The 12,460-nt window shown below is 51.5% G+C and overlaps 1 protein-coding gene across 1 annotated transcript in view; it reads right to left on the bottom strand.

The window, feature by feature from the left end:
- The window catches only part of FBXO41 (F-box protein 41), a 62,260-nt gene extending 52,254 nt beyond the window's left edge, over positions 1 to 10,006 (bottom strand). Inside the window, exons 1-4 of the mRNA XM_040419395.1 lie at positions 9,273 to 10,006; positions 1,125 to 1,350; positions 967 to 1,046; positions 196 to 521 (exon numbers count right to left, since the gene is read on the bottom strand). Of these exons, the coding sequence (XP_040275329.1) occupies positions 196 to 521; positions 967 to 1,046; positions 1,125 to 1,350; positions 9,273 to 10,006 (1,366 nt within the window). The remainder of the gene's footprint in view (positions 1 to 195; positions 522 to 966; positions 1,047 to 1,124; positions 1,351 to 9,272) is intronic.
- Positions 10,007 to 12,460: the final 2,454 nt, after the last annotated feature.

Genomic DNA, 12,460 nt, shown 5'->3' with positions numbered 1-12,460 from the left:
TATCACAAATAATAAAAAAAAACATTAAAAGTGGCATAACAATAAGACTGACCAATTATCTGGAATATCCAATAATCCGGTACCTGACAGATTTAAGGACAACCAATGGGGTGAGACGAGTGCTGAACAGGAGATGTATCCATATATAGCATTCACCTATGAGATTAGAGGACAACGGACAGAGACGAGACCCACCCTTTGGCTGGCAGGCCCCCGAGGAGCTGACGCTCTCCTGCTCCCAGACTTCAGCCTCGGACTCCGTGGTCCTGGATCCTACGTCTGAAATGTCTCCCTCCTCGCCCTCGGTGCTGTTCCTGTACGGCCGGCGGTGCCAGTTCTGGATGGCCTGCCTGCGGAGACCAGAACTGCGCTGGTTGTTCCTCTCAAAGCTGCTGTCAGCCTCATGACTGTTCCCGGAGTAGGGGTGAGACTCCAAACCGTCGTCCACCTGGATCTGCTCAGGCCCATCGCTGTCGTAACAGCCCGAGCTCTGAGATACGGTCTTCACCCTGCCCGGGACCCTGCAACAGACACGGACAATGGTCAGGCTTAGAAAGGCCTATTCTTCTCCACAGAAATAATAGGACGAGCTCCATCTTTTCCATCCATTGAAATTAATGGGTCCGCATCCAATCTGCAAAAAATGTGGATCGGGTGCGGACTGAGAATACAGTGGTGTGAATCAATCTCTGAGACACGGAATCTCTGGTGGCGTCCACTGCTGCTACAGCTAGAGCAAGAAGTTAAGAAGGGGGCAAATACTGGGCTGATGTGACGGCCCTCGGGGACCTTTATCTGTAAAGCCTCCTTCACACGTCAGTATTCCGTCAGTGATTTTCATCAGTGATTTTGAGCCAAAACCAGGTGCAGAGCTTTCCCTGATACCTCATGTCTGTGGAGGCTCCAATCACTGACCAAACACTGACGTGTGAATGAGGAATATGGAGGAAAGTCGTCATAACTCACCCAATGCAGGAGGAGGATCGCTGGTTCACTGGGTAGGATCCGTGGGTGGAGGAGCCGGGCCCCTGGTGCCTGTCCGCCCTCTGCGAGGAGAGATGGAAGGAGTCAGCACTGTCATGATGTCTTCACAGTGCGGTGTCTCATGGTCCTGCAGGACTTACCTGTCTGGAGCCCTGCCCCCGAGCTTCTGTCACCTTGTACCCGGGAATGCTGCACCGGCTCAGGCTGCCGTTGGGGGTACTGCCGCAGCTGCTGATGATCTGCAGCTGCTTCTCGGCCCGGTCGGCGCGGTCCAGAAGCTCCTCTATGAACTGCTGAAGGCGCACCTTGGCGTTGGCTTCTCGGCTGGCCGTCTCCTTCAGGAACAGGTCGATCTCTACCACCTCCCTGCAGGGTAAAGCACAGGGGGCAGGTCACGCAGGACGCCTCGTCTATCCTGCAGTACAGAAATGTCAAACTCGATGCGAGACTACCACTTCCATCATGCCTGGGCATCCTACAGCTATCCGGGCATGCTGGGAGCTGTAGTTTTACAACAGGACCACGAGTTTGACATCCGTGCTGTAGTGTTACTTACCGCTGGGCTTGTTACAATGTGTTGTGTTCAGGACTGCCTGCACTGGTACACTGTAACGATCTCCAGCTCTATAAACAGGACTGGAACAGGATGAGTTTTCCCATTCACTGACAGCAAGCAGAGATTGAGCCAAAAAGTGTCTCAGAAAGATTGCAGACTATCTCACGCCGCTCCTGCCCCGGCAGTGAGGAGTTAAACCTCTTTCTTTTTCCGCTGCTCTCAGGGGGCAGCACTTTGCGGTTATTTTTAATCCCGTTAAACAATGCCGAGCCGCGGGGCGTGAGCTCGCACCTTCCCCTCCTGCCTCCGTAATGAGGAGCGCGGCGCCGAGCGGCTCACGATCACACAGCACAGTCACCGCCTGGAAAGTCATCTGTGGTCAGACAATGGAATGTGGCCCCTGGGAATGGGGGGACACGACTGCACCAGGTGGTCCTTATACACTAGGGTCCTCAGAATGGGGGGACACGACTGCTCCAGGTGGTCCTTATACACTAGGGTCCTCAGAATGGGGGGACGCAACTGCACCAGGTGGTCCTTATACACTAGGGTCCTCAGAATGGGGGGACACGACTGCTCCAGGTGGTCCTTATACACTAGGGTCCTCAGAATGGGGGGACGCAACTGCACCAGGTGGTCCTTATACACTAGGGTCCTCAGAATGGGGGGACGCGACTGCACCAGGTGGTCCTTATACACTAGGGTCCTGAGAATGGGGGGACACGACTGCTCCAGGTGGTCCTTATACACTAGGGTCCTCAGAATGGGGGGACACGACTGCACCAGGTGGTCCTTATACACTAGGGTCCTCAGAATGGGGGGACACGACTGCTCCAGGTGGTCCTTATACACTAGGGTCCTCAGAATGGGGGGACACGACTGCACCAGGTGGTCCTTATACACTAGGGTCCTCAGAATGGGGGGACACGACTGCACCAGGTGGTCCTTATACACTAGGGTCCTCAGAATGGGGGGGACACGACTGCACCAGGTGGTCCTTATACACTAGGGTCCTCAGAATGGGGGGGACACGACTGCACCAGGTGGTCCTTATACACTAGGGTCCTCAGAATGGGGGGGACACGACTGCACCAGGTGGTCCTTATACACTAGGGTCCTCAGAATGGGGGGGACACGACTGCACCAGGTGGTCCTTATACACTAGGGTCCTCAGAATGGGGGGACACGACTGCACCAGGTGGTCCTTATACACTAGGGTCCTTAGAATGGGGGGACACGACTGCACCAGGTGGTCCTTATACACTAGGGTCCTCAGAATGGGGGGGACACGACTGCACCAGGTGGTCCTTATACACTAGGGTCCTCAGAATGGGGGGACACGACTGCTCCAGGTGGTCCTTATACACTAGGGTCCTCAGAATGGGGGGACACTACTGCACCAGGTGGTCCTTATACACTAGGGTCCTCAGAATGGGGGGACACGACTGCACCAGGTGGTCCTTATACACTAGGGTCCTCAGAATGGGGGGACACGACTGCACCAGGTGGTCCTTATACACTAGGGTCCTCAGAATGGGGGGACACGACTGCTCCAGGTGGTCCTTATACACTAGGGTCCTAGGGGTGGCTCAGGGGGAAAGCTTCATATAGTGCTCACCTTGTCTCATGGAGGTGCCCTGCCGGCTGTAGACCGCCATATAGTGCCCAAATAAAACTGTCACCCTGTGGGATTGAGGGTGCACACCCTGGGTGTCACAGGCACCCACTGAGGACACACCCCCCTGGACGGATTATAGCTGATCCCCGAGGAGCGGCAGTAATGACTTCTGGCCAGCAGGTGGCAGCCTTACTACATCTCTAGTGCGGAGCTGCACTTGGGGGCAGTAGAATTACAGGCTGCAGAAAACTGCAGCTCATGGCAAACACATACCGCCATATAACTAGCCATATGCCCGCCGGGTACAGAGCCATGCAGTGCCCTGCCAGTTAGAACGATGGACACCCAGATGTATCAGGAACACCCAGAGAATATCGGGGCCCCTGGCAAAGCCAAACGTCCCCTCCCTGGTGTTTACTGGGGTGAAGCAGTGATGGTATTATTTCTGGTGGTCTAGTTAAAGGGGTGGTCCTACTTATAAAACATCCCCCCACCTGTGATAAAATAATAAAACCACATATCTGTGTCCACAGGCAGCTGTGTACGGCAGGGACCACCAATCCCATCACTGGACTCGTGGTCTTCTGGGAACAGCGGGGATGGAGTCTAATTACAGACTTCTGCTCATTACTTTATCACACGTTCAGCCTCTGAGGGATTCTTAGAAGTTGGACAATCCCTTTAAGAGAAAAACTGTTGGTGGATTAGTGAAGGGGTGAGAAACACGGCTCCTGACCCCGAGCAGAAACACGGGGCAATGCTGCGACCCCGGAGCGACCGCGGTGCGACCACGAATCTATTATATTACATGGACACTGCTGTATATTATATGGACACTGCTGTATATTATATGGACACTGCTGTATATTATATGGACACTGCTGTATATTATATGGACACTGCTGTACATTATATGGACACTGCTGTATATTATATGGACACTGCTGTATATTGTATGGACACTGCTGTATATTGTATGGACACTGCTGTATATTGTATGGACACTGCTGTATATTACATGGACACTGCTGTATATTACATGGACACTGCTGTATATTATATGGGCACTGCTGTATATTATATGGTCACTGCTGTATATTACATGGTCACTGCTGTATATTACATGGGCACTGCTGTATATTATATGGACACTGCTGTATATTATATGGACACTGCTGTATATTGTATGGACACTGCTGTACATTGTATGGACACTGCTGTACATTGTATGGACACTGCTGTATATTACATGGACACTGCTGTATATTACATGGACACTGCTGTATATTACATGGACACTGCTGTATATTGTATGGACACTGCTGTATATTACATGGACACTGCTGTACATTGTATGGACACTGCTGTACATTGTATGGACACTGCTGTACATTGTATGGACACTGCTGTATATTGTATGGACACTGCTGTACATTGTATGGACACTGCTGTACATTGTATGGACACTGCTGTATATTATATGGACACTGCTGTATATTGTATGGACACTGCTGTATATTGTATGGACACTGCTGTATATTGTATGGACACTGCTGTATATTATATGGACACTGCTGTATATTGTATGGACACTGCTGTATATTATATGGACACTGCTGTATATTATATGGACACTGCTGTATATTGTATGGACACTGCTGTATATTATATGGACACTGCTGTATATTATATGGACACTGCTGTATATTATATGGACACTGCTGTATATTGTATGGACACTGCTGTATATTATATGGGCACTGCTGTATATTATATGGACACTGCTGTATATTATATGGACACTGCTGTATATTATATGGACACTGCTGTATATTGTATGGACACTGCTGTATATTGTATGGACACTGCTGTATATTGTATGGACACTACTGTACATTGTATGGACACTGCTGTATATTATATGGACACTGCTGTATATTATATGGACACTGCTGTATATTATATGGACACTGCTGTACATTGTATGGACACTGCTGTATATTATATGGACACTGCTGTATATTGTATGGACACTGTCTGGCTCAGTGTGGGCACAGTATGGCACTATGGCAATCCTATGGGTATTATGTGAGCTGGCTCTGTGTTGGCACAGGATGGTGCTATGTGTGGATGACGGACGCTCTGGACACTGGTTGGCACTATGTGGGCACTGCTCGGCTTTATGTGAGCTATGCCAGGCCCATGGTGGATCTAGTGCCCCCTGCGGACGGTGGGGCAGACAGGCAGGAGACCTCATCTATTCCCAGGAGGACCAGTGCCCCCCCGCTGCCCTATAAATATAGCCGTCTGGTGAGGAGAAGACTTAGCACCTCCTGTCGCCTGCGTCACGCGGATCAGGTGAAATCGCTCTTTCTGCACTGGGAATGTCTGCCATCTGTTAACCATTCCCTGACAGGAAGGAAGTAACAACGGGTTAAACAGTGAGAAAAATCCGAAACTGATCAACTCCAGTCACCACCAGAGCTGTATTCAGAATTCTGCCAGTTTAGTGATAGATCTAAGTCAGCTCCTACTGCTGTCTGCGGAGAGTGCGCTGCCCTGCATGGCGGGAGAGTATGAACAGATTCCAGCCGGGCCGTGGATGCAGCTCTGGAAGTGACTGGAGCGTGACACAGGATAACCAGCAAAGGACAGCTTTATCATCGAAGACGACCCCATCCGAGCCGCAGTTTTTGTGGCTCGGGTGCGGACCCATTCACTTCAATGAGGCCGCAAAAGATGCGCATCCGTTGCTCCGTTCCGAGGCCCCGCCAAAAAAATATAGCCTGTCCTATTCTTGTCCGTTTTGCGGACAAGAATAGACATTTCTACAATGGGCCGCCCGTTCCGTTCCGCAAATTGTGGAAGGCACACGAATGGAACGGTCGTGTGGATGAGGCCTTACTAATGGGTTACATAGGACTGCAGGTGTCATCTACTACATTATCTGTACTCAGATAGTTATCTCTGTGTTATCTGTGATGTTACATAGGACTGCAGGTGTCATCTACTACATTATCTGTACACAGACAGTTATCACTGTGTTATCTGTGGTGTTACATAGGACTGCAGGTGACATCTACTACATTATCTGTACTCAGAGAGTAATCACTGTGTTATCTGTGGTGTTACATAGGACTGCAGGTGACATCTACTACATTATCTGTACTCAGAGAGTCATCACTGTGTTATCTGTGGTGTTACATAGGACTGCAGGTGACATCTACTACATTATCTGTACTCAGGGAGTTATCACTGTGTTATCTGTGGTGTTACATAGGACTGCAGGTGACATCTACTGCATTATCTGTACTCAGAGAGTTATCCCTGTGTTATCTGAGGTGTTACATAGGACTGCAGGTAACATCTACTACATTATATGCACTAAGAGAGTTATCCCTGTGTTATCTGTGGTGTTACATAGGACTGCAGGTGACATCTACTACATTATCTGTACTCAGAGAATTATCACTGTGCTATCTGTGGTGTTACATAGGACTGCAGATGACATCTACTACATTATCTGTACTCAGAGAGTTATCACTGTGTTATCTGAGGTGTTACATAGGACTGCAGGTGACATCTACTACATTATCTGTACTCAGAGAGTCATCACTGTGTTATCTGTGGTGTTACATAGGACTGCAGGTAACATCTACTACATTATATGCACTAAGAGAGTTATCCCTGTGTTATCTGTGGTGTTACATAGGACTGCAGGTGACATCTACTACATTATCTGTACTCAGAGAATTATCACTGTGTTATCTGTGATGTTACATAGGACTGCAGGTGACATCTACTACATTATCTGTACTCAGACAGTTATCACTGTTATCTGTGGTGTTACATAGGACTGCAGGTGACATCTACTACATTATCTGTACTCAGAGAGGTATCGCTGTGTTATCTGTGGTGTTACATAGGACTGCAGGTGACATCTACTACATTATCTGTACTCAGACAGTTATCACTGTTATCTGTGGTGTTACATAGGACTGCAGGTGACATCTACTACATTATCTGTACTCAGAGAGTTATCACTGTGTTATCTGTGGTGTTACATAGGACTGCAGGTGTCATCTCCTACATTATCTGTACTCAGAGAGCTATCACTGTGTTATCTGTGGTGTTACATAGGACTGCAGGTGTCATCTCCTACATTATCTGTACTCAGAGAGCTATCACTGTGTTATCTGTGATGTTACATAGGACTGCAGGTGTCATCTACTACATTATCTGTACTCAGAGAGTTATCACTGTGTTATCTGTGATGTTACATAGGACTGCCACTGTAGTGATCTGGGTGTGACCGCTGCCCGGCTGCTGCTGTTGGCAGTGACTGTCACCGTCCCTCTGAGGCCCCCATTGTACAGCCGGCTCCCCCTGACACGGAGATCGCCCGTCACATTAACCCTGACAGACACACATCTACTGGGAGACTGTTCTCGTCTTAATAATGTGTCTGAGAGCGGCCGTGTAACCATAGCAACGGCAATTATTAGCGCCCCCCCCGTCATAGCTGTGTACCTGCAGGGGGTCAGACACGACAGTCACAGAAGATGACCCCCATTAATAGTTACACATTCTGACATCTCTGCTTGCTGTCAATGAACAAGACTGTGTGAAATTTACATTCAGAAGCTGAAAACCTGTTGTGACCTAATACTTCTCACAGCTCAGGGTTTGTTACAGTTGTATCTAGTCCAGACAATTCCTTGTGAGAGATGTGTGCTGCTGAGGAATTGCTGGAGGACTCCTTTAGGTTGATCAAAAAGGACACCCCTACATGCCAGAGGACCCCTATAGGCTAATCATTGAGAACACCCCTACATGTTGGAGGACCCCTTTTGGCTGACCACAGAGGATGCCCCTACATGTTGGAAGACCCCTTTAGGTTGATCATAGAGGAAGCCCCTATATGTTGTAGGACATTAGGTTGATCATGGAGGACACCCCTACATACCAGAGGACCCCTTTAGGCTGAATATAGAGGATGCCCCTACATGCTGGAGGACACCTTTAGGCTGAAAATAGAGGATGCCCCTACATGCTGGAGGACACCTTTAGGCTGAAAATAGAGGATGCCCCTACATGCTGGAGGACCCCTTTAGGCTGAATATAGAGGATGCCCCTACATGCTGGAGGACCCCTTTAGGCTGAATATAGAGGATGCCCCTACATGCTGGAGGACACCTTTAGGCTGAATATAGAGGATGCCCCTACATGCTGGAGGACTCCTTTAGGCTGAATATAGAGGATGCCCCTACATGCTGGAGGAACCCTTTAGGCTGAATATAGAGGATGCCCCTACATGCTGGAGGAACCCTTTAGGCTGAATATAGAGGATGCCCCTACATGCTGGAGGACCCCTTTAGGCTGAATATAGAGGGTGCCCCTACATGCTGGAGGACCCCTTTAGGCTGAATATAGAGGATGCCCCTACATGCTGGAGGACCCCTTTAGGCTGAATATAGAGGATGCCCCTACATGCTGGAGGACCCCTTTAGGCTGAATATAGAGGATGCCCCTACATGTTGGAGAAACCCTTTAGGCTGAATATAGAGGATGCCCCTACATGCTGGAGGAACCCTTTAGGCTGAATATAGAGGATGCCCCTACATGCTGGAGGACTCCTTTAGGCTGATTATACATGCTGGAGGACCCCTTTAGACTGAATATAGAGGAGGCCCCTACATAATGGAGGAACCCTTTAGGCTGAATATAGAGGATGCCCCTACATAATGGAGGAACCCTTTAGGCTGAATATAGAGGATGCCCCTACATGCTGGAGGACTCCTTTAGGCTGAATATAGAGGATGCCCCTACATGCTGGAGGACCCCTTTAGGCTGATTATACATGCTGGAGGACCCCTTTAGGCTAATCATAGAGGAAGCCCCTACATGCTGTAAGACATTAGGTTGATCATGGAGGACACTCCTACATGTCAGAGGACCCCTTTAGGCTAATCATAGAGGAAGCCCCTACATGCTGTAGGACATTAGGTTGATCATGGAGGACACTCCTACATGTCAGAGGACCTCTTTAGGCTAATCATAGAGGATGCCCCTACATGCTGGAGGACCACTTTAGGTTGGTCACCGAGCACTTACTGTTGTTTCTTGGTCAGCTCCTGCTCTTTCTGCACCAGGTCCTGCTTCAGGGAGGCCAACATCTCCACACTGACGTCCACCTGCCTGGTCAGCTCTGAAGCCCTGTCCTCCAGCTCCTGCTTCTCCCGACCCAACCGTACGCTCTCCTGCTTGGCCTTCTCCAGCTCCGAACTCTTCCTTTCCAACTCCACCTGCAGCCTTCCAACCTGGGTGGCAATTTTTTGCTCCACTTCCTCGGTCAGCTTCTCCAGGCGCTTGTCCACTTCCAGTTTCTCAAACGCCCTTACTTTCAATCTGGCCAGGCCTTCTTCATAGGCGGCATCCACAGCCGCAGAGGCCGCAGCTGCAGCCGCCACGGCGGCCGGAGGAGGGGAGCGAGACGCCATGGTCGTCTTGGTGAAAATCTCGCCCAGTGGGATCTCCACCTCTTGGGTGAAGCGGGTAGACGCTTGGCTGAAGTCTTCTGCTTGGACTAAGTCCCCGGGGAACCTCTTCTCCTTGCCCTGGAAAGATGTGCTCTCAAAGACCTCCCTGCGGTGGGCAGGGGTCAACAAGGCTGCCTCGCTGGTCAGGGGGAATATGGCGGCGTCGCAGATGCTGTTGGTCTTGGATAAGACATAGAGGGTCTCGTAGGTGTGGTTGTATTCCAGGTGGGCCCTCAGGGAGGACAGGCTCCTGAAACGTTTGTGCTCGCCGCACCTTGGACACCGATAGGGCAGATCCAAAGAGGCCATGCCTCAGTTCATACGGGGGCGCCGGTCCGTCAGCCCTGTAGCCAGCAGGATGGCGCTGAGGGTCATGGTGTGCCGGGGACTCTGGATGGGTGACAACTACAGGGCCAGCAAATCTCTGACAGTCTCTGCAGAAAAGGGCTCATCTCGTGGAGCTGATGGCACCCGGGATCGGTTACGTCGGTGGATCACTCGTAGGTGGCGGGATCTGCCACATCAGACTGGAGAGAGAAAGAAGAAACAAGTCACGCTCTGCTCACCAGAGGCCCGAAACATTCTGAAACTTTTCAACATCTCTGCTTGCTGTCAATCTATGAATATGTTCATTGTCTCCATCCCAAAAACTACAGACCTAAAACACTTCTCACAGCTGAGGATTCGACACAATTGCATGCAGCCTAGAGCATAATGTGTGAGCTAATCACATGTGCTTTTCACCAAGTATCAGTGCAGTGTCCTCATTCACAGCAGTGAACTTGTCAATGTGCATCAGTCCTCGGTGCTGTCTACAGCAGATAAGGGGGCCGCCGAGGGTCCTGGGGGGCTGCCCTTCAGGGGAATGTCATTGTGGACACTGGTCTGCAATGGACCACGTGCTTCAGAGTACCCCACTATACAGAACATGGGGACGGCGCGCTGACTATACCTACCGGCCGGTCCTAGGGACGGCGTGCTGACTATACCTACCGGCCGGTCCTAGGGACAGCGTGCTGACTATACCTACCGGCCGGTCCTAGGGACGGCGCGCTGACTATACCTACCGGCCGGTCCTAGGGACGGCGCGCTGACTATACCTACCGGCCGGTCCTAGGGACGGCGCGCTGACTATACCTACCGGCCGGTCCTAGGGACAGCGTGCTGACTATACCTACCGGCCGGGCCTAGGGACGGCGCACTGACTACACCTACCAGCCGGTCCTAGGGACGGCGCGCTGACTATACCTACCGGCCGGTCCTAGGGACAGCGTGCTGACTATACCTACCGGCCGGTCCTAGGGACGGCGCGCTGACTATACCTACCGGCCGGTCCTAGGGACAGCGCGCTGACTATACCTACTGGCCGGTCCTAGGGACGGCGCGCTGACTATACCTACTGGCCGGTCCTAGGGACGGCGCGCTGACTATACCTACCGGCCGGTCCTAGGGACGGCGCGCTGACTATACCTACCGGCCGGTCCTAGGGACGGCGCGCTGACTATACCTACCGGCCGGTCCTAGGGACGGCGCGCTGACTACACCTACCAGCCGGTCCTAGGGACGGCGTGCTGACTATACCTACCGGCCGGTCCTAGGGACAGCGTGCTGACTATACCTACCGGCCGGGCCTAGGGACGGCGCGCTGACTATACCTACCGGCCGGGCCTAGGGACGGCGCGCTGACTATACCTACAGGCCGGTCCTAGGGACAGCGCGCTCTGCACCAGGCTGTAAACCCCAACTGCTGGAGGCAGAGAAGCCAAAGGCTCTGATAATCTGGAAATACCTCATCAGAAGGGCCCCGGAGGTCACCTACCTGACAGTCCCGAATCTCACTGGAATCTGGAAGTATCAGGAGGCGGGGGCCCCGGAGGTCACCTACCTGACAGTCCAGAATCTCACTGGAATCTGGAAGTATCAGGAGGCGGGGGCCCCCGGAGGTCACCTACCTGACAGTCCAGAATCTCACTGGAATCTGGAAGCATCAGGAGGCGGGGGCCCCGGAGGTCACCTACCTGACAGTCCAGAATCTCACTGGAATCTGGAAGTATCAGGAGGCGGGGGCCCCGGAGGTCACCTACCTGACAGTCCAGAATCTCACTGGTATCTGGAAGCATCAGGAAGCGGGGGCCCCGGGGCTCTCACGGGTGTCAGGACCGGTTTATGGAATGTTTAGAGGGATAACCTTTAGTGAGAGGCGGATGCAGCGTGACATGGTGGCTTCGGGGAGACGAGATGCCGGGTGACAGCCGGGAAGGAGCGGAGAGAGAGGGAATTAAGTCTCTACCCCCCCCCCCCCCTCCCTCCTGCAACCACAGGGGGCCCCCGCGACGGCACACCGGCTGAGACTGGAATACCATGCAAGCAATGTCTGCCGAGCAGTCCGCACCTGCTTTCTAGAAGACACAAGGAATCAGTTCCTGCCACCCCATGCCTCATCACTGCTCTACTTCTCCATGCTCTACACTGAATCACTTCTCCATTAGTACACAGCTATTGCCATGGAATGAAATTCTGCTCCATTGACTAAGAAAGTCTATAATTCTGTTCACTCCCTTCTCCGTACAGTACTTTACACTACAGCGCCTCTCTATAAGGACACAGCTATGATTTGTGGCTCCAGTTTTACCGCCTGTCTCATAACTGCTTCATGCTGCTATTCAGTCCCTCCCCCATGCTTTACACTGCAGCTCTATGATGGGAGGCTCCAACTTAGGGTACTTTCACACTTGCGGCAGAGGATTCCGGCAATCCGGATGC

The sequence above is a fragment of the Bufo bufo genome, chromosome 2 (assembly GCF_905171765.1).
Source record: "Bufo bufo chromosome 2, aBufBuf1.1, whole genome shotgun sequence".
Classification (NCBI taxonomy): Eukaryota; Metazoa; Chordata; class Amphibia; order Anura; family Bufonidae; genus Bufo; species Bufo bufo.
The sequence above is the reverse complement of the archived record's forward strand: the minus strand, read 5'-3'. Positions and strand labels throughout refer to the sequence as shown.